The sequence below is a fragment of the Vigna unguiculata genome, chromosome 11, assembly GCF_004118075.2.
Source record: "Vigna unguiculata cultivar IT97K-499-35 chromosome 11, ASM411807v1, whole genome shotgun sequence".
Taxonomy (NCBI): domain Eukaryota; kingdom Viridiplantae; phylum Streptophyta; class Magnoliopsida; order Fabales; family Fabaceae; genus Vigna; species Vigna unguiculata.
In genome coordinates, this window is record NC_040289.1 from 38,764,797 (window position 1) to 38,784,554 (window position 19,758).

Consider the following 19,758-nt stretch of genomic DNA (forward strand, 5'->3'; position numbering starts at 1 on the left):
AAATAACATGGACTAGCCGAAGATTTTCACGAACATTAAAAAGAAATATTTTCAGTTTTGAAATTTAAACTTAATTTGAAATATACACAAAATTACCTATTTTAGAAAGCTAAATATAAATTAGTTCAATGTGATTTCTTTGCGCAACAACTTCGAAATTTGACTTGTTTATGTATAACTCCGAATGTTTGGATCATAGGAAAAAGTTATATCGTCAAATTTAAATTATCAATTATCAGCTGCATTATAGATATATCATTCCAGGAAATAATTACATTTGATGAACTTTTTTTTGTGGAAACCAAAAAGTAAAAGTCAACACTATATATTTGTTATTGATGTTATATACTACTACAAAGGGCCGAATTTAGCAAATAAAAACAAAAGGCTCCAAGAGAATTTTAGTTGTTAGAACTAGATAATAGAAAAGTATATGCTTTTTTTACCTTCTAAAACCAAGTTTGTTCAAATTACTCAAACGAGTGGCTGATAATACAAAACTTAACGAGTATGATTGAGTTAATGGTTACAAAGATTCATTGTCATCTGTCAAATTGATCAAATCAGGCAGCGTAATCCGACTTCAAAAATTATGAACCTATTCTTTAGTAGTTGTTTTGCTAGTGTATGTTTAATGATAAGAACGAAGTTGAAATTTTAGAAACAATCCAACCCTAGTGATGGTTATCAAACATTTCGATGCCACAAAACGCTTATACAGTCTACCTATAAACACAACGGTCGAAACCCGATATAGAATTAGAATTCGTGCTTATTCTTTTTCCAAAAAAATATCGCTTTGCTACCTGTGTTTGGAATTCACACTATGCTTAATAAAGTAGCTATAGAGGCTGGTTCCTGATATTTATTTTATTTTAAGAATACCTTTTTCTGGGACAATCATACCAAACGTCTGAGAATCATTGGTATTTAAGAACTATGGTGCTCTGAACAGGAGATCTAATAGGAAACGTCAAATCATAAAGCATAGTATTTGATATTTCTATTCCTGTTGCCATCTTCCATACATGTATATAACTAGCTGCCAATAATTTGACTTGAAAACAGAATGATGAAAAATTTAGGAGGGTAATTACTCAATATTCCTATTCTATTTACATGTTGAACAGCTAAAACGAGCTCCGCAAATCCCTTTACACCTTGAAAATGAGGCAATCCAATTCAACTGCCAGTAACCAAGGAATCAGACGAATTAGATTATATCAACAAATGACAACGAACAAAACGATAAGAGGCTCTTGGTTAAATTGCTTAAGAACATGATCGTAAGGTTTCACAATGGTAAACTCACCCAAACCATTCCCACCTTTGACGTGCGTGACCCAACTGAAGCCATTATTTGAGAAGCAAGGAGGAAAGTACACGCAACCAAAAAAATAATTAAGCCTCGAGATTAACCCTGGTTCACCATATTAACATGCAGGGTCGGGTAGGTTAGTTCCGGAAGGTCATGATAAATCAAAGGATCCCTGGCCTTCGTTGATTGCATAGAGTAGCTTCTTGTACATAATTTCCTGTTTTAAAATGGAAACCAAAGATTAGCACCAAGAGATGCTTTGACATGCACGATCATAAAATCAACAATGCTTTCCAGTGTTCTACCTTGGTAGAATAGGGAGGAAGTTTCAGGTAATTTGCACACGTCATCACACTTGGCAAGTCATCATCCGCTGATTCTGAAGGCCCGTTCCCATTAGATGAAGCATTAGCTGCACTTGACGAAAGCTGCACCAAGACATGTAAATGTAATTACTTAAAAGCATTGTATTTTGCATAGCCCCCCTCCCTGCTACGAGATATGAAGAGGAAAACTATACAAAGTAAATCTTTTCTTATCATGTCACAACTATTCCGTCAAAGATTCTCTAAACATCATGTTACTTAAGAAAGAGCTGCAGTAACACTGGTAATGACCAGATTTCTAATAACACAAACAAAGGATCATCCCCCCCTCACATAATAAAGGCAATTTTAACACTCAAGATTTCGGGTACAAAATATCATTAAGGCATAATTAATGAACTAGCAGACAGGTTGCAAATTATCAAAATTTATTGTTCTATACCTTCCTCACAATTGTTAGTTTTGGATTTAGAACTGCCAGCCCACCAGGTGGAAGTTTAGGTGCACCAGTAACAAATTGACAGAAGGCTCGTTGCTGTTCTGGTGAGAATTCTCCCATGATTTCTAGTAACTGAAAATAGCATCATACAGAATGAGCTTCAAATATAACAAAGCCTATATTTTTTCAATAGCACATTTGTCCTTCTACAGGAACAAGAATCATACATTAACTATAGCTGGGCTCTTGGCAGTATAACCATGGTCAAATTTTATATGATCAGCAAGTGTCTCAGTCTGCAGAAAACAAAACAAATTTATCACATATCCAAGGTAGTTCACATTTTGCTGTAATAAGTAGAAATACATTTGAGTAAAAAATACCTTCCACAATTCTCTACGGCCGCAGAGCAAGTAATCCAGTTCTTGGGGAGTAAAAATTTGCAACGAAGAGATTTCAAAAACCTGAATTGAAAGCACAAGAGAAAGTGACAAATGTTTAGTTTTTTAACTCAAGAATATGAATACAATATCCAACAAGTTTTTTCATGGTCCAACTATTGCTCAGCCCATCTCTCACACACAAGGAGGTAGCAGCTGATTGCACTTATCAAATTTTGACATGGAATAACTTGGAATATACGTTTATTTATTTTTAATCTTCCTTTCTTTATATGAAAGGTAAGGGGGACATGATAAGTACCCAAGCACTTAGGGAACCCACTCTCTAAAGCTAACTACTAAGGGGAGAGACATCTCAGACTACTTCACTGTGGGGACTTTGGCAGTCCATAATATCCAAGTTCCAAACATAGCTCTTTTCGAGAGTCAATGTTTCAGCAGCTTTCAGTCTACGTAACTGCTCTCAGAGACACTTTACCCAATCCTCTTGTTGGTCAAGAACCTCTCACCAGTCAAAACCCTTTGTAGGTAGCCCTTTCCAAGACACGGACAATCAGTTCTAATACCAATTGATAAGTACCAAAGCACTTGGGGAACCCACCCTCAAAAAGCTAGCTATTAAGGGGGAGAACCAAACACCATACTCCACCGAGCATAACATACTACTGAATGTGAGACTTGGGCCCATAATACTCAAATTCCTATCACGATACAAGGAAGGTAGCAAACTAAGTAAAAAACTAGGACATAACAAAATTAGTAATTTTCACTAGAAAAAAATGCCCTATAGAATCTAAAAGCTGAAATATTAATGTTCAATACCAAATTAAACACCAGTCAAGTTTCCTTTCCAAACCAATTGTATGGGAGAAACAAAAAAAGTGAACGGGAAAAAGAATGGAGCATGTATAACAAAAGATAGACAACAATGAAATTGCAAAAATTTCTATTCACAGTTATAACAAATACATTACATACTATATAAGAACTTACACAGCATCCTCAAAGAAGCACGGTCAAATTTAAAAGAAATAATTAAAATCAGCAAATATACCTGATTGAACCCTGCTCTAAATGCTTCCATCTGACGAATGATTCCAGTCTTAACAGTTGCCTCGACCACCATGGATATGTACTCCTCTAGATTATTGATATCAACCTGAAAGTTAAGACAGTTCAAAGAAATTTTCATGACACAGAATCAACCAAACCAAAAAGGAAAAAAAAAAGGAAAGAGAAAAAGACTGAATACATACAATTTCATCTCTAGGTTTCAAGATGTACTCTGGATAACCAGGAAGTGTAAAGTCAAAGCAAAGATCTTCAATTTGAGCCCCACGAAAATGTAAGTTACCAATTTTATCAGTATCGCAACCACCAAAAGATTCAATATATCGTTTCCGGCAAACAAGGGCATTCAACTCTTGTAAAGTTTTCCCAAGCTCGGCATCAATGAAAAGAATGTCATGCAAATCAAGATCCTGCAATATATCAAATGCTAAATATATACAAACTACAAATCATCCCAAAGATTAAGTATACACATGAAATCAGACAACTGATAAGACATCAAGATTCCATAACTTACTTGACCAAGAACGAGCTTATAAAATGCCACTGACAGTGGTAAATCCAATAGGCGTCCATCTTGGAGAGCTTTAGCCATTACACGACCTAATAGCCGGAAATATTCAATAACTCTAAAAAATGGGGTACCCTCAGATGTATCAGCATTTGCAGGCCATGGTCGAGGAAACAGCCCAAGAGGAGCTTGAACAAGTTCTCCATCTCCAGCTAAAGAGCCATCTGTACTTTTCATTTTCCTTTCATTCCCATCAATTTCCATTGAATATTTCTCTGAAGAACCTGATCTCCACATTCGGAGTGCAACTCTTTGTAAGTCATGACTGAGAAGTGTGTAGAACTCCAAGGTGGGACCCAGACCAGTGCCAACTTCGCCAAAATATTCTACTTCAAGTACAGCCTTTTGACTAGAATACAACTCCATCACTTTTGCAGCAGAATCCAAAATGCGATTACGAGATACACGAACCTTTTGCCGCTGCAATCTGCCAACCCTGATCTCTCTTTCATTTGTTGATCCATGACCATCAGCACCCTGCTGCTGCTGAAGGCGATACAGTGCACGAGATAACCCAAAGGCAGTTGAATAGAAGTACTGTCTCCGGGTCTCAAAAGGAAACAAGAAAGGGCATGCTTTAGTCAGCTGGTAACACCATGAAGGAAGACTCCCACTACATAAGGCAAGAGCATCTTGTATTTGCCTAGCTAATTTTGGAGTAAGTTTGCTGCTTATAAATTCCTCTGCAGGAACCCTAGCACCACTGGTAACACTTAGCTCATCTAAATCCAAAATCTTTCCCTCTGCAAACTCATCGGTAACCACTTGGGCCCTCAATCGAGGGGCAAGTTGGTTCAAACCCTCTAGCACCCGCAATAATGCCAATATATTGTATGTAGGATTGGATTTCTCCAATTCACAGGGCAATTCACCCTGCAAGATGCTATCTAATACAGATGTCTGATGTAGCTTGGCTTCAGAACCAGAATTCGATGCAGACCCAGATTTGCCAGATTTTGAAGCATTAGAGCTTGAACCTCCAGGGGTAGCCCTATCTGTTTGGTTCTCTGACCTCTGATAAGTTATAGTATAAATATCACCCCACAACCTGCTTCCATCACTGGATACATAATCATTACTGCCAGCAAATCTCTCGTCCTCATCTTCATCATGCACAAGCTGTCTTTGAATTGCCTGATATATAGTCAAATGCCTATTAAGCTGCTTCCCACCAGCAGTAAAGATCAACTTTGGAGGATCATTAGAACTACCAAACAATGGACGCCCCAGTCGATCTCTTCCACCCCTGATACCTCTGTTATTGGCAGATCCAAGTCCAGCCATGGCAGCAGCAGCAAATGACATTGCACCTCTTGAGCTTGAAGTATAGCCACTCCTAAAATCAGCAGAGTCTGATCCCCTCACGGTACCAGCTTTGCTGCTAGAACCTGAGGCAGCATTAGTCTGGCCATCACTTGCTGCAGGAGCAACAGTACTCTCCTCAGCCAAATCACCCAATTTCACATCATGTACTTTGTCAGGAGAGCACACCAAAGGAAGAGAATCATCCCTCAGAACCTGCAACAAGAAAAATCAAAAACAAGCACAAAATATGTAAAAATCATAAATATATACAATTGAATTTAATTTTAACATTCAATCTAGATAAATGTCAGAGATGATATGATTTGATAGGAAAATATCTTATATAATATTTCCCATTATTAAATATTTATATCGTTCCTTGAGAAATAAGAATATCGTGTGTATACAACACACAATTTCAAGCAATCTCTACAGTAATAAACGAGCTAAAATTTAAAAGTTGCAAACAAAAAAACTAGGATTGAGTTAGTGGTGAGTGGTTAGACAGTTTCCACAAGGTGATAAACTCAACAATCTTCATTGCCACAATTGTACCCACAGAAAAAATAAAAAAACAAAATGATAGCGAGAGCAGCATTTCAGTTTGAAAATATTGCAAACAAGATAGAAGGACACCAGCACTAGTAGTAAAAACAAAGATGCAAAGATTTTAACATATCAAAAGCAATGTTGAACATTTAAGAAAAAACAAAGGGAATGATGACAGAAAGCAAAAAATAACTGCAGCACAGTAACAACTCAACTTCAATGAGATACTCATGATTAAGAAAGGAAGATAATATTAGCAAAAGAAGAACAGTATATAACATACATCTTCATGGTCATCATCTTCATCATCAGAAATATCATCATCTTCAATGACCAATGCCTCATCAATCTCAACAGGAGATATATCCAAATCTTCATCCTGCAATGTATTAGAAAATGTCAATAGAAGGGCAAGAAAATGAAAGAGGGGGAGGGGGATAGGTGGGAATAGACTAATGTTTAGATACTTCAGGATACTTGACTTAGGTTCATTATTTAGACTAAAGCTTGGCATGCATGTAAACACTGTCATAACAAAAGTAAAAAGAAAAAGAAAAGAAAGTAAGACCTAAATAGGAAAATAAGCCAGCCCAAAAGTAATCTAAAACATTTCCCAACAAAAGGGGCATAGAACTGCACTTTGAAATTGACAAGCATAACGCCAGAAAAAAACAATCAAATTTAAACTGTATAAAGCATTTGATTTTGACTTATAAGAGGCACCATGCAACAAATATCCTGTCACGTGCACTTTACGAAAAAAGGATGAGGATTAGCATATATGAAGCACCCATTTGATCAGAGATCCCAAATACACCGTTACAGGAATGCTGATTATGCAACATAATAAATTATCCTCTCAATGCTAGCTCTACCTCACTTTTTTAGTAACTACGACATTTTGGCTGGGAATCTTACAACAGCTTAATTTTAAAGGGATGATATCATAAATAATTATTATCCCAAGCTATTTATAAAACTAAATGGCAGAGATAAAACATTTTAAGGAACTACAGACAATAAATATAGTGTCCAAAGTTACAGATATCAGAGAAAGTTCAAATGTCTTCCAATCCAATATGGTACCTTTGCATCTTATATAGGCACTTTTAAGTATTCTATTTACATTTCACATTATAAGCCAAAATAAAGACAGCAAAATCCATAGTCAGCTAATACATAGCCAGAAGGAACTAAGAGAAAAAATAAATAAATATATAAATAAATAAAATCTAATAAAAACTTAATAATTGTAAGTTATAAATTGACAGATGAAAAAAAAAAACTGAAGCATTGCAAACTCTTACCTAGGATTTCACAGTATATATAACACCATTTCATAAAGTAAGAAATATAATGTATAACACTGAAATCACACACAAACACCAATAAACGTGCTGTCCCAGGGACAAATCTCCATAACATACAAATACAGCAATGCAGTTGCTGTATCAGAGACAAAAGTCTCCAATCACATGCAAAAACAGCAATACACTCCCATAGACAGAAATCTCCTACAGAAAGTATTCTCTATCCACAAACTAAAGTGACTCCACATTGCCAAATTACAAAACATATTACCAGATGTATACTCCTAAATTCCTAGTACATAACTACCAGCAGTTATTTTCTATGCATGACTACCAACGTACAGTTTCTAACACAGTATTGTTTTCTAAAAGTGTTATTTGAGTTCTAATACAGAACTGATTTCTAAAGCAGTTATTATGAACTAACCCTAACTTAGTTTCCATCCGTATACCTCAGAAGTAGAGTCACCATTTACAGGCTTTGCTTGAGCATCTTTATCAAGAGCTGCTCTTCTGCGAGTAGCATTCCTGGTCTGAGGTCCTCTTGGCTCCTCTTGCGCAGGCTTTAATACAGCTTTTCCCTTACTCTTAGAAGAGCTAGTGCTTTTATCTTGAAGTATTTGCTTTCTAGATGTGTCACCTATATTAACAGATGATCTGGATCTAGTAGAATGACGACGGGTAGTGGAAGGAGTGGATACACCAGCTCCTGCAGGAGTTGTCCCAGATTCAGAATGACCAGCAGGTACAGTGGACTTCTGACCAGATTCACTTCGTTGGATACGAGACCAAAGAAATTCCTCAATGGCTGCTAAACTTGCTAATGGGTCAACCAATACAACATTTGATGAATAATCCTTAAGTGACTTTTCACCCTGAGCTCGACAAAGCCGCAACTTGAAGGGATGAGATAATGCACTTAGTCCAGAGGAGAGGCGTGCACTTCCACTAGATGACCTGGATGAATGACTCAGCACAACAGGGAAACGTTCCAATGAGGACAAGGCATTTTGAAGCTTTTGAACCAAGACAGTCATGGGAGGCACAGTGTCAACCTCAGTTGAGGAAGGTAGTGCAACAGCTATAAATAACTTAAACCTTGTAAGTGCTTGTTGGCGAAGGTTGGGTAAGCGGGTTTCTAAGGATTTATCTTTAGAGAAGTACCCACAGGAAAAATAGTTCAACAAAGCTGCAACAACACCACTGCCAATAAATTCAAATGTAGATACACCATCACCTTTGCCAAGTTCCTTTAGCATGTCAGCTATGACCCCAATTAAATACTCTTCCAGAACAAATCCAGAAGATTTAGATTTCCCCTTTCCATTGGTCCTTTCTTCATCCGCTCCAGTATTTAGCTTCATGCAAAGGTTTTTCAGATTCAAAAGATCATCGGTAATACCCACTTCAGATGCCCCAGCATCTGAAGGAAAGTACTTATCTTTAAAAACCTTTGCAGCTGCACTAACAGACGTACGAATACTTATTGTTGGAATATCCACAGAACTTGGAGGTGAACCAACATTTACTGAAACAGGAGCCTTCAAATCGTCCAAAGGATTCCCATCAGGATTGGAGCTTCCACTGCGTCGCCGATAACGCCTAGAGCGAGATGATGCTCCAGATATAGAATCATTATCCTTCTCAGCAGAAGATGCCTGAGTAGAGATATTGGTTGAATTTGCGGGTAAAATAAGTTGATCCACTGCATGCACAACACCTTCTCTAATGAACATCTTGGAGAATGTCTCAGGAAGCTTTTCCATAAGAATATCAGCAATTTTCAAGGCAGGAACCAACACATGTGGATCTTTCCATGCTAGGACCCCAGCTAAGAAACTGTAAGATCAAATAGAAAACGCATAACTTCTTTGAACACGTAAAATCAGTTAGGATATCAAGTAATATCAACACCATTAAATGTCTACATACCTTGATATATTGGTCACACTCAACAAAGACTGGATCATCTCTGCTGTGCTGAAATACATCAATTTTCCAATGACAGAAAGACATTTGTGCCGAACAGGACCATTGACACTAGAACCATATATCTGTATTAAAGGCAAGCCAATGGCATCAATTAAACCAAAAACACATAAGGAAGCAATGGAGCAATTAATCAGAACTAGTTTCCAATTAACAAATCTATGAAGCAAAATTTAAGCAATTAATCAATGCAACAATTGTCAACCTGTATTAAAACTGGGAGAAGATCCATAGCAAATTGCTTAAGTAGTTCAGGCTGGTCATTTAATAGTTTCTCACGGGCTGATATCTCAGGAACATTTCCATTTGAATCTTCTTGTTTCCCAGAGCTACCAGCGGGAGACTTCCTTACAATGGGCCCTTTCATAAACATGTTGGCCATGATAGGGAGAGAAATTGTTCCTTGTGGCAATGGGGGAAGAAGCTCATTTGCCAGGTTTACAATCTCAAATATCTATATATTAGAACAAATAATTAGAATAATTTCTTCTCTTCAGAAATGCAACCGAACTGGAAATATCAAGGCTCTAACTGATGGTGCATTGAGGTCAGGTCAGAGTCTGATATATGAACCATTACGAGATAAAACTAAACGTGAATGACCAAAAAAAGAAGAGATCTGAAGTTAAACCATACCTGCTCCGGGGGCCTACTTAATGCAGGAGAAACAGAGGCATTAGAAGAAACTCCAGAACCAGATAGAATATCTTTAAGAATACCACTAATTCCGAGTAGTAGTAAAGTTTTAGCTCCAAGAGGCGATCCACTCGCACAAGTTGAAAGAAGTCGGATTAAACCCTGCATATGCCCAAGTCAAGGACCAACAACTACAGGCAAAATGCATGAGACTTGAAGCACAAATTACACTTACGGTATATGTCGGTGTGCTGAGAGAAGCCTGACCACCTCCAGAACTACTGTTAGAGATGAGGGACGCAGCTTGTGTTACGAGTCCATGGTTGCACAATTCATCTAATTTGTCAGGTGATGACGCAAACGCTTCAGCTATTCGAGTCAAACAAACAGAAGCGTGCTCTAAAACCTACAAAAATTGATAATGCATGACGTGAAGGTACTGATAGATAATTTATACTATAGAATATAATTATCAAAATTTCCCACCTATCGAGGTAAACTTCCTTGAAAGGCAAATTTATGGACGAAAAATACAAAATACAGATTCCATTACGTGACAAGACTGACAACAAAACATGACCTTACCTTGGCATCATGGTAATGAAGAAGGTTTGTCAGAAGAGGAACAGCTTCCATCACAAAATCAGACGCATCTGAAGGAAGTTTCTTGCACATATTTGCAGCAGTAGACAATGCAACCCGCTGAAACGAAGAATAACGTCAACTAACACATAACACATGCCACTTAAGGCACCAGTGGCCAAATGAATTAAACTGTCCAAAAGAACAAAACTATAATCATACACTAAATGTAGGTCCTTCACTAACAATTTACCTGAACTCCTGTAGAAAAGAAGTCCAAATAAGAAAGCACAGCCATAAGAGCACCTGCTCGTAGGCAGGCAGTGGGATGCTCCTGAGATATCTTTTTCAGAGCTTGAAGGGACTGTTCATGCCATAAAACAAAGTAATCAAACTGTAAGAATTGCCATTTCAAAATGCTATCTCGCCGATAAAAAAAAAACACGAAAAATTCTTCTCCAACTGAAAATATGACCCTGGGATAATTTTAAAAACAATTAGGCAGCACCAGAGTTCAACATTGAAGCATATAATATTTGTTTTAAAAGTTTTTAACACCGCTTTTCACCAGTCCCACAGTAGTCATGAACTAAGGAACAACCTGCTCAGCCAAGTCCATGTATTCTATGGTGAGCAACCTCGCACAGAAAATTGAAACTGCACCATAATGAACAACCGCAGCACAAGATGAAGGTAGCACGTCGCAGAGATGGGTTAATGCTCTTGCAGCAAGAAGCATGATATCGGGATTGTTCTCGTGATTCAACAAACCCACAAGCACAGGAACAAAGGAATCAACTGAGAATGTACTAAGCGATTCTTCAGTCCCAATTGAAAGCATTTCACAGAGTTGCGTCAACGCTTCAACCTGACGCCCTTCTTCGCCCTCCGCTCGCAACCCAAAAAGGATCTTTTTCAGCCTCCCGTTCTGGTGAGAGGAAGATGCAGAACCCATGGCAGAAGATGGGAGCAGATCATCCAACCCAGCACCAAGCTTCCGAAGCAGCCCCTGAAGTGCACTACTCGCAGAGGTCAAATTTTGATGCAAAATCCCCACACCACCTTCACTGTCATTATCATCGTCTTCTGCACCGCCATCCATGTTCAATGCCAGCCCTCTGTCCGCATCTCTGTCCCTAATCCTAACATCGTGTTCTTTCTCCTTACCCTTATCAGAGTTGTCCTTGCTGCGGCGATCACGTCGGGAACCAGATGATTCATTGGCAGAGTCCATGGGAGGAGGATTCTTGGGAGGAGGATTCTTGGGAGGTAAGGGTTGTTCTTTAGTTCTGGATGCACGGGAGCGAGTGTTGACAGAAGAAAGAGATGCGGTGGCGGTGGCGGCGGCGGAAGCAGAGGAAGAAGAAGAGAGACGCGCGCGCTTGCTGGAACGGGTAGTGGGACCAGAGGAAGGGGATGAAGGGGCAGCTGAGGAAGCCTCCGCCCGCTTCCGGCTCCGTGTTTCCATACAAAATCCACCCAACCCGCAGTCTATCAACTCGCTCGCCACCGAGCGTCAATCACGCTTTCATCCGCCCAATAATCCCTACCATGGATCGAATCTTTGTTGGTGAAACGAATCTGCTCCACAATTTGAAACCCTAGAAATTGCAGATGAGGGGATTGCGCGGTTTTCGAACAAGGCGTCGAGTGAGATTTCGGAGGACTGTAATCAACGGAGACAAAGATTTTGAGGTAATGACGAAAGAGGGTTGTTGCCGGAAAACCCTAAGCCAGGCAAATGGGTAAGAGAGGAAGAAAGAAAAAAAATGGAAGAATAAAGGGACAGAATAAAATGACGCTTTTATATGTAACTTTCTTTGCCTTTTTTTTAATATTTAAATTAAATATTTATTTGATGGTGGTCACTTTCCTTCGTCCAACCGAACTGAACTAGCCATGCTCCTCCGTGGCACTGTCACACCGTGGCGCGTACACTTCCACCCCTCACGACGTCGTTTCAGCCAACGCCACACCAGTCACCACTATCTGTATTATTCGTTGCACCGCAAAATTTACATGAATATAATGAAATGAATATTACGCATATATATGTAAATCAGAATATGGTATACAATTTTAAAAAAAAATGTAAGATTTAAAACATTCTTCAAAGTAGATGCAGATAATTAAGAGAAATTTATTATAAAATATTTCTTTTTTCTAGAAATAACTAGCTTTTACGAATTTTTAAAACAAGTAATTTTAGTCCAATATTTGTCTGACAAGTCTCTACGGCTTGATTTCCACTCACTAAGATAAAAACAATGTAATTAGAGTTTAGATAATTCTAATAGTGTAAAAATTAATAAATTATTTTAGTACGACATCAATAAAAATATGCCAATTGCAAAATAATCCTAATATTTAACGGTCGATAACTTGATTTAGAAACAAAAGTTAATTTTAAAACTCGAAAAACTGAATATGTATAATCCCAATATACCATATAATTATACTATTCGGCATTTGACTATCAATAATTACTTACCGTGCTTATAAATATATATATATATATATATATATATATATATATATATATATTTTATAATAAAGAGTAAACGTTATAAACAGGTTAAATATGTTGTTGGCTCTTAATTTTCAGTAAATTTTGAAATTAGTTCATTTAAAAACTTTGGACTAATTTAGTCATTTATTTTTTGAAATACTATATTTAGTCCTTTTAATTAAATGTTGTTAAATTTATTTGGCATTTTAAACGCGTTTCATAATTGTATTTGATTTAACATTAAAGCAAAAATATGTCAAACAGTATACACAACTTAAATATAATTCTGAGATATAAAAGACTAAATTGGTCCAAAGTTTTGAAATGAACTAATTCCAAAATTCATTGAAAGTTAAAGAATAAAAACATATTTAACCTAACATTTTATTATAAAATCGTAGATAAAAAAAAAAAACATTGCTGGTAACATTTATTAAAACATTGCTGAATTGTGTTCAGTTAAAACTCAGATGAAAATTATAATTTATACCTAAAAGCTTGTAGAAATTACTCTTTGAAACTTACATTAACAAAGTAATGGTTTGTGTGTGTTGTGTGTATGTTAGCGAGTCTCTATATGAAAAGAACTTAGACTAAGAGAATAAAATTGTTATCTTATTAGTGTTTATATTTTTCAATTTACTGAAGAGTACAAAGTAACTTATGATATGTTGATGATAGATCATTAGTAAGGAGATATTTTGAAGTAATATTAAAAAAAAAAATACAAATTTATCAAAGTATTCGTGTGTAAAATAACAAAAATTAATCGTGTCGATTTTTTTTATCACGTGCAATGTACATGGTATATATTTATTCGATATAACTAATTTTACGATGAATAAAAATTTAACTATATAAATATATTACAATTAAAATGTATAATAAACAAAATAGTTTGTAACGTACATGATGTACATTTTATAATATTTTTTTTTATTTAATATGAGACTATTTTAATTATCAATGACCATTTTAAGAAATGATGTTTAATTTGTAAATGTAAAAATTAAATTTAAAGTAAACTTGTTATTTTTATAAATAGTGTTAAGAAGTGTAGTTTAAACTTAAGTCAACTCACAAAATTGATTAGGTATGATAATAGATAAAATTATATGTCCAACAAACAGAAATCTCGATATGATGAACTTTTTAAATAATGGTTTAATATTATAATACCATATTAAAAGTAAACTTTAAATCTAACTCAACTATACAGAATTGACTTGTGAGATGAGATTTGTACTCACTAATATACCATAAAATTATCTTATGAAATTTCTAAGAAATAACTTCATTAAAATATGCCTCTTCAACAAATTGTTTTTATTTAGAAGAAAAACGATATCAACACAGTATAAATCAATTTAAAAACACGTGGAATAGATCAAGATTTATATTTTAAAACACTTCTATCATCCAAATTAGATAGTCATAAAAGAAAATGTTTTGAATGATGTATGTTTTTTTTTTCCTTTAGCACTTTCTTTTACTTAAAAAGTATGTTGAAAGATGGAAACTTAATATTTTGTAACTAGTTTCTCTTAAGTAATGAATCTCTTTTTGTAAATCTTAACGTTTTATTATGTGTCTTGAAAATAAGTGTTATTATCATATACTATCCAAAGTTAAACACTATTTTTTTTAATGATAATTACTAGTATAAAAATAGTATTTTACATCATCAATTACGTCTTTTGAGAGTTTATGTAAAAGTGGAGAATGTAATTTTTTAAAAAATTAATTAACAATTATAGTGAGATTCTCCCGCGTATATTAAATACAAATAACAACAGTATGCAAAAGAAAATAACATAAAATGAAAAATTATAAACATGAAAACATGAAATATGTAAAATATTTGAAAAATTCATACTTATAACAAGGAAAAATTGCTAAAAAATATCAAGAAAATAAAAAGTAATAGTAAATGGGGGGTTATTTTAAAATGTTGGATTCTCAATATCTTTTGAGCATTGGCATCCTCTCCTTAATTCTATCAAGTTGAGAGGTGTATCAAAAGTTATAAGTTGATTTTTCTTACAAAACTTTCAGATATCAAAATATATTACTATTTTATCACACACAACCATTCTATTATCAAATATATATAGGGTTAAATATGTTTTTGGTCCCTCAAGTTTGAGCGGAATTTTGGTTTAGTCCCTCATTAAAATTTTTGACCAATTTAGTCATTCATCTTCCAAAATGCGTGAATTTAGTCCTTTTAACCAAAATTTGTTAAGTTTATCTGACATTTTAAGCGCATTTCATGATAGTATTTAAATTATTTATATTGTTTGACACATTTTTGCTTCAATGTTAACTTAAATACTATCATGAAATGCGCTCGAAACGTCAGATAAACTTAACAAAATTTGGTTAAAAGGACTAAATTCACGCATTTTGAAAGATAAAGGACTAAATTGGTCAAAAGTTTTGATGAGGGACTAATTCCAAATTTCGCTGAAACTTGAGGGACCAAAAACATATTTAACCCATATACATAAAAAAAGGTTAAAAAAAAGCAGGTCAAAAGCCAATTTCCATATACTTTTAATAATTTTTTCAAAATTAGATTAATAGTAAAACACACAAAATACAACAAAATAGATGTAGCAAATTTAACAAGAAAATGATAATTAGTAAAACAAAACAACAATAAACTAGATTATGAATCAATTAAAACATTCATGCATTGTGGTGATGGAGATCCCAAAACAGTAATGATTTCAATTTTAATAGTATAATGAAAACATAAAACACCTATTTGATGTCACACCGAGACTTACACAATAAGGAAAAAATATCTACTATCATGAAATATCCATAATTATTAATTTTAAAACTTAATTATGTTATAAGTCCCTATTAAAATTTGAGAATTTTTAATGGGGTTACTAAATTTTATGATTCATTGAATTTTAAAAATTTCAAAACTTTTTTAAGTATTTGCAATTAAATGTTTCTATTAACGTGGTAAGTATATTGGAGGGTTTCCTCCTACGGCTGCTTAATATTTAGAGACCCTAATGATGTAATATTTCTCAAATGGTAATTGTATTTCGACGAAAATTATTTTAAAATATAATTAAAATTATAAAATATAAATGTCACAATAAAATTAAAAATTAAAAATTAAATATACATAATAAAAAATTATATAATTATAAAACTATAAAATTATGAAAATATGAAATTGTTGAAATTATAAAATTATAAATTTTTAAATTTTTAAATTTTATTTTTTGTAATTTTACATTTCATAATTTTATAGTTATATATTTAATATTTTTATAAAATGTAATTTAATTTTTATTTTAAAGTTTAACATTTTATAATTTTAATTAAATTTAAGAATGATTATCGTTAAATACAATAAATATTTGAAAAAGATTTCTTCGTCATAGACTATGGACTATTATAACAGAATATTATGTGATGATAATTAAGAAGAATGATAATAAAAGATAACTATCAAGTTACAAAGTTAATATAAACATTTAATTGAAGGACTCAACTGAAAATTTTGAGATACTAAAGACTTAATACGATCTCCAAAATGTTCACAAACCCGCTGCCCAACATAAAAAAAATTGAAAGGAAAAAAAATATATCGTGAGGTAGAAAGAAGTTCAAAGTCATAATTTATATAATTTTATGTTAAACTAATATGAGTGGAACCTTAAACTGCACATTTAGGTCAAACTAACATTTAATCAAAAAAAATGTTAAGTTTTATGTCAGATCCCAAACAATGTAACATAAACAAAATTAACTTATTTACAAATATATCATCATCTATCTTTTATCGATATTTTTCGAATATCAAAGAAAACACTGATGTGAAAAAATAATTTTACGATACACGTCTCTTTAAAGTTTTACACACATTTGGAAAAGATAAAAAGTTTAAATCACTTGATTCATCTTTATTTTTCAGAGAAATCTCAAACCGATATCTTTTTTATTATTTATCTCAAATTGGTCTATGTTTTATAAAATTTATTACATTCAAATCATTTTTGCTAGTAGCACACTAATATCATTGATGTGTCACATAGGGATAGCAACGGGTCGGGTCGGACACGGATAGTGTTTACCTGTAACCCGATCCGCAATAAAAAATTCACCCGTTTATCTGTCAGGTATCCGCTTAAAAAATATCTGTGGATATTTTTAAAACCCGTGGGTACCCGTGGATACCCGATACTCACAAATATTTTAAAATTTTATATTTTATAGATTATTTAATATAAAATTATAAAATAAAATAAAATAAAATAATAATTATAATTAAATTTCACATAATAAAATATATACTGCTAATTTTAATTTTAATTAAATTTAACTTAATAAAATATAATTAAATTTTTATTTTAATTTTTTGCGGGTAATGGGTATCCGCGGGTACGGATAGTATGATATCCGTACCAACCCGTTTATAAGTGGGTATTAAAATACCCGCTACATACGGCTAATAAATACCCGCGGGTATTAACTATCCGTCGCGGATTTTATCCGCGGATATCCGTGGGCACGAGTATTGTTGCCATCCCTAGTGTTACATGTCAGGTCATACTTTTTTTTTCAAAAATTATAAAATTTTGTCACGTGTCAAACTGATGTTGTGCCACGTGACAACAACAATGTGATGTGACACTGACAATACTACATGTCATTGTTGAATATGAAAAATCTGAATTTAGTCCCTTTGTTATTTTGTCCTAATTTCGTATCTTTTTTTTATACTATAGTAGTTTCATCCCTATCTAGATTAAGACAATATTTATTTTTATATTAATGTTCCAATGATATTTTTAATAGGATTAAGCTTGTTTAAAATTATATTTTACATTGAAACTCAATTTATTATTTTTTTCAAATATTTATATAACAATAGTTTGTGGTCAAATAATATTTGAGTCAATTTAAAAATACTTGAAATGTAAAATTTTAAAATAGTTTTATAACAATTAAAGATGTTTTAAATTGTTAAATAACTTTTTTAAAACAGTTTAATAACAAATTTAAAATAATTTTATAATAACTTAAAATGTTATAAATTGTTAAATAAAATTTAAAATAAATATATTTATCTTAAATTGCTATAAAACTGTTTTAAAATTATATATTTGAGTTTATAAAATTGTTATTTTTAAACTAATTATAACTTTGAAAATTATAAATATATGAATATTTAAAATTAAACTTAAATAAAGTTAAGTGCAGAATTTAAATTTAAATAAATTTAATTTGACTACAAATATTAATTATAATTAAATTTTATTTCAATTTAAAAGGAATTAAATTTTTATTGTTTAAAAAAAAATTGGGACTAAATTGAAACAAAATAAAAAATATAGGAATTAAATTGAAATTTTTCACAGTAACAATGACGTGTGATATCGTCATTGTCACAACACGCTGTCTTTGTCACTTGACAGAACCTTAATCTAACATGTGATGATTCTTTTTTTTCAAAAACAAAAAATTACGAGTCCACATGCAACACATTAACCAACTCTGTTAGTTCATTATTAACGAAAATGACCTAATTATAACTTATTTTTCAAAAAAAAGACCAAATTGAGATAAATAAAGAAATGTTTTAAAATTTATTTATAAGAATAGGACCAATAAAATAATCTAACCAAACTAAAAATATATTATAAAGCAACTAATTTCAAAAAATTAGGACAACAATATAATATATACAACTTTTTTAAATACATAGGTCAATACTTTTTAGAGTATGTAAAACTTTTTCAAAATATATGACAATACTTTGTTCCAAGAGGATGTTATGTGTGTTAGTTTTCTTGTTGTAAGTTTTATTTTGCGTGTAGTGTTAAAACTTCTTAAAATATATTTATTTATATTTTAAAGTGAAAAGTAAAAGTAATATGAGGTTAAATCTGAACTTATTCAAATAAAATCAAACTGTTAAATGTTTTTTTTTTTGTTCGGAAACCTCCGTATTCTATGTAAATACATGTCTACGAAGGCAATACCTTGTACTTTACTTTTAAAGCAGAGAAAAACGCTCTGAAGGCCTACAACATGTTGGTGCATTGTACAGAGTCCATTTTTTGGGTAGACACTGTTATGCAAAAAGTTTGTTTTAGTTTAAGATGATTTAATAAAAGATTCCTAATATGTTTAATTAGGTACATTCTACAAAGTCCCTTACTTGCAGGAATTTAGTTCCAAAACCCACGTCTAAATAAATTATAATTTTTTTAAAGTTTAAATTCAAATGTTTGATATAATTGTTTTATTCGATTACCATATGGAAAATAAAGTGGACAAATATTGAAAAAAAAAATGGAAGAACCAAATAAACAACATGTGAGATCAAATTATTATTAATCAAAAAATTATTAAATAGACTATATGAAAAAATTATGTGTTATTTTTATTAATGTTTAATTAACCATCTACTTTATTTATATTAAAAAGAGATGACAATTGAAATTGTAATAACAAATTTGTTACTATAATAACCCTTTGTTTTATTTAAGGTTATTTTAGTCTTACCTCTATGAATTGAAATCTGAAAACGAGCAAACACTATTTCACTTTTGAATATTATGATGTTTACGTGTTTGACAAATATAGCCATAGGAAAAAAAAGTGTTTTGAAAGCAAAATTCTGAAGACAAAATATCATGAAAAATATTGAAAGTGATTTGTAAACAAAATACAACCTTAAATAACAAATTATGGTTCAGACTAAAATAGGGAATATT

General features: G+C 32.8%; 1 protein-coding gene across 2 annotated transcripts; it reads right to left on the reverse strand.

Moving 5' to 3' along the window:
* Window positions 1-961: 961 nt before the first annotated feature.
* On the reverse strand, window positions 962-12,284 carry LOC114169354 (E3 ubiquitin-protein ligase UPL3). 2 transcript variants are annotated; one of them, XM_028054491.1, is made up of 18 exons: window positions 11,099-12,284; window positions 10,751-10,861; window positions 10,501-10,617; window positions 10,151-10,321; window positions 9,916-10,077; window positions 9,485-9,733; window positions 9,223-9,344; window positions 7,743-9,129; window positions 6,264-6,359; window positions 4,073-5,644; window positions 3,741-3,965; window positions 3,539-3,643; window positions 2,467-2,547; window positions 2,311-2,379; window positions 2,087-2,215; window positions 1,624-1,746; window positions 1,328-1,535; window positions 962-1,186 (listed from the first exon to the last, which is right to left on the reverse strand). In XM_028054491.1, the coding sequence occupies exons 1-17, from the start codon at window positions 11,963-11,965 to the stop codon at window positions 1,470-1,472; spliced, it is 5,652 nt and encodes a 1,883-aa protein (XP_027910292.1). In that variant the 5' UTR covers window positions 11,966-12,284; the 3' UTR covers window positions 962-1,186; window positions 1,328-1,469. The 2 variants fall into 2 exon arrangements, with proteins under 2 accessions (XP_027910292.1, XP_027910291.1); XM_028054490.1 differs by having other exon boundaries at window positions 1,313-1,535.
* Between the last annotated feature and the right edge of the window lie 7,474 nt (window positions 12,285-19,758).

Excerpts from the sequence above, each read along its gene's own strand:
- LOC114169354 (XM_028054491.1), bottom strand. The coding sequence starts at position 11,965 with ATGGAAACACGGAGCCGGAAGCGGGCGGAGGCTTCCTCAGCTGCCCCT. Across the intron at positions 10,618-10,750 it reads TCTTTTCTACAGGAGTTCAG|CGGGTTGCATTGTCTACTGC; the intron begins GTAAATTGTTAG and ends TCTTCGTTTCAG. Across the intron at positions 9,734-9,915 it reads TAAGTAGGCCCCCGGAGCAG|ATATTTGAGATTGTAAACCT; the intron begins GTATGGTTTAAC and ends TCTAATATATAG.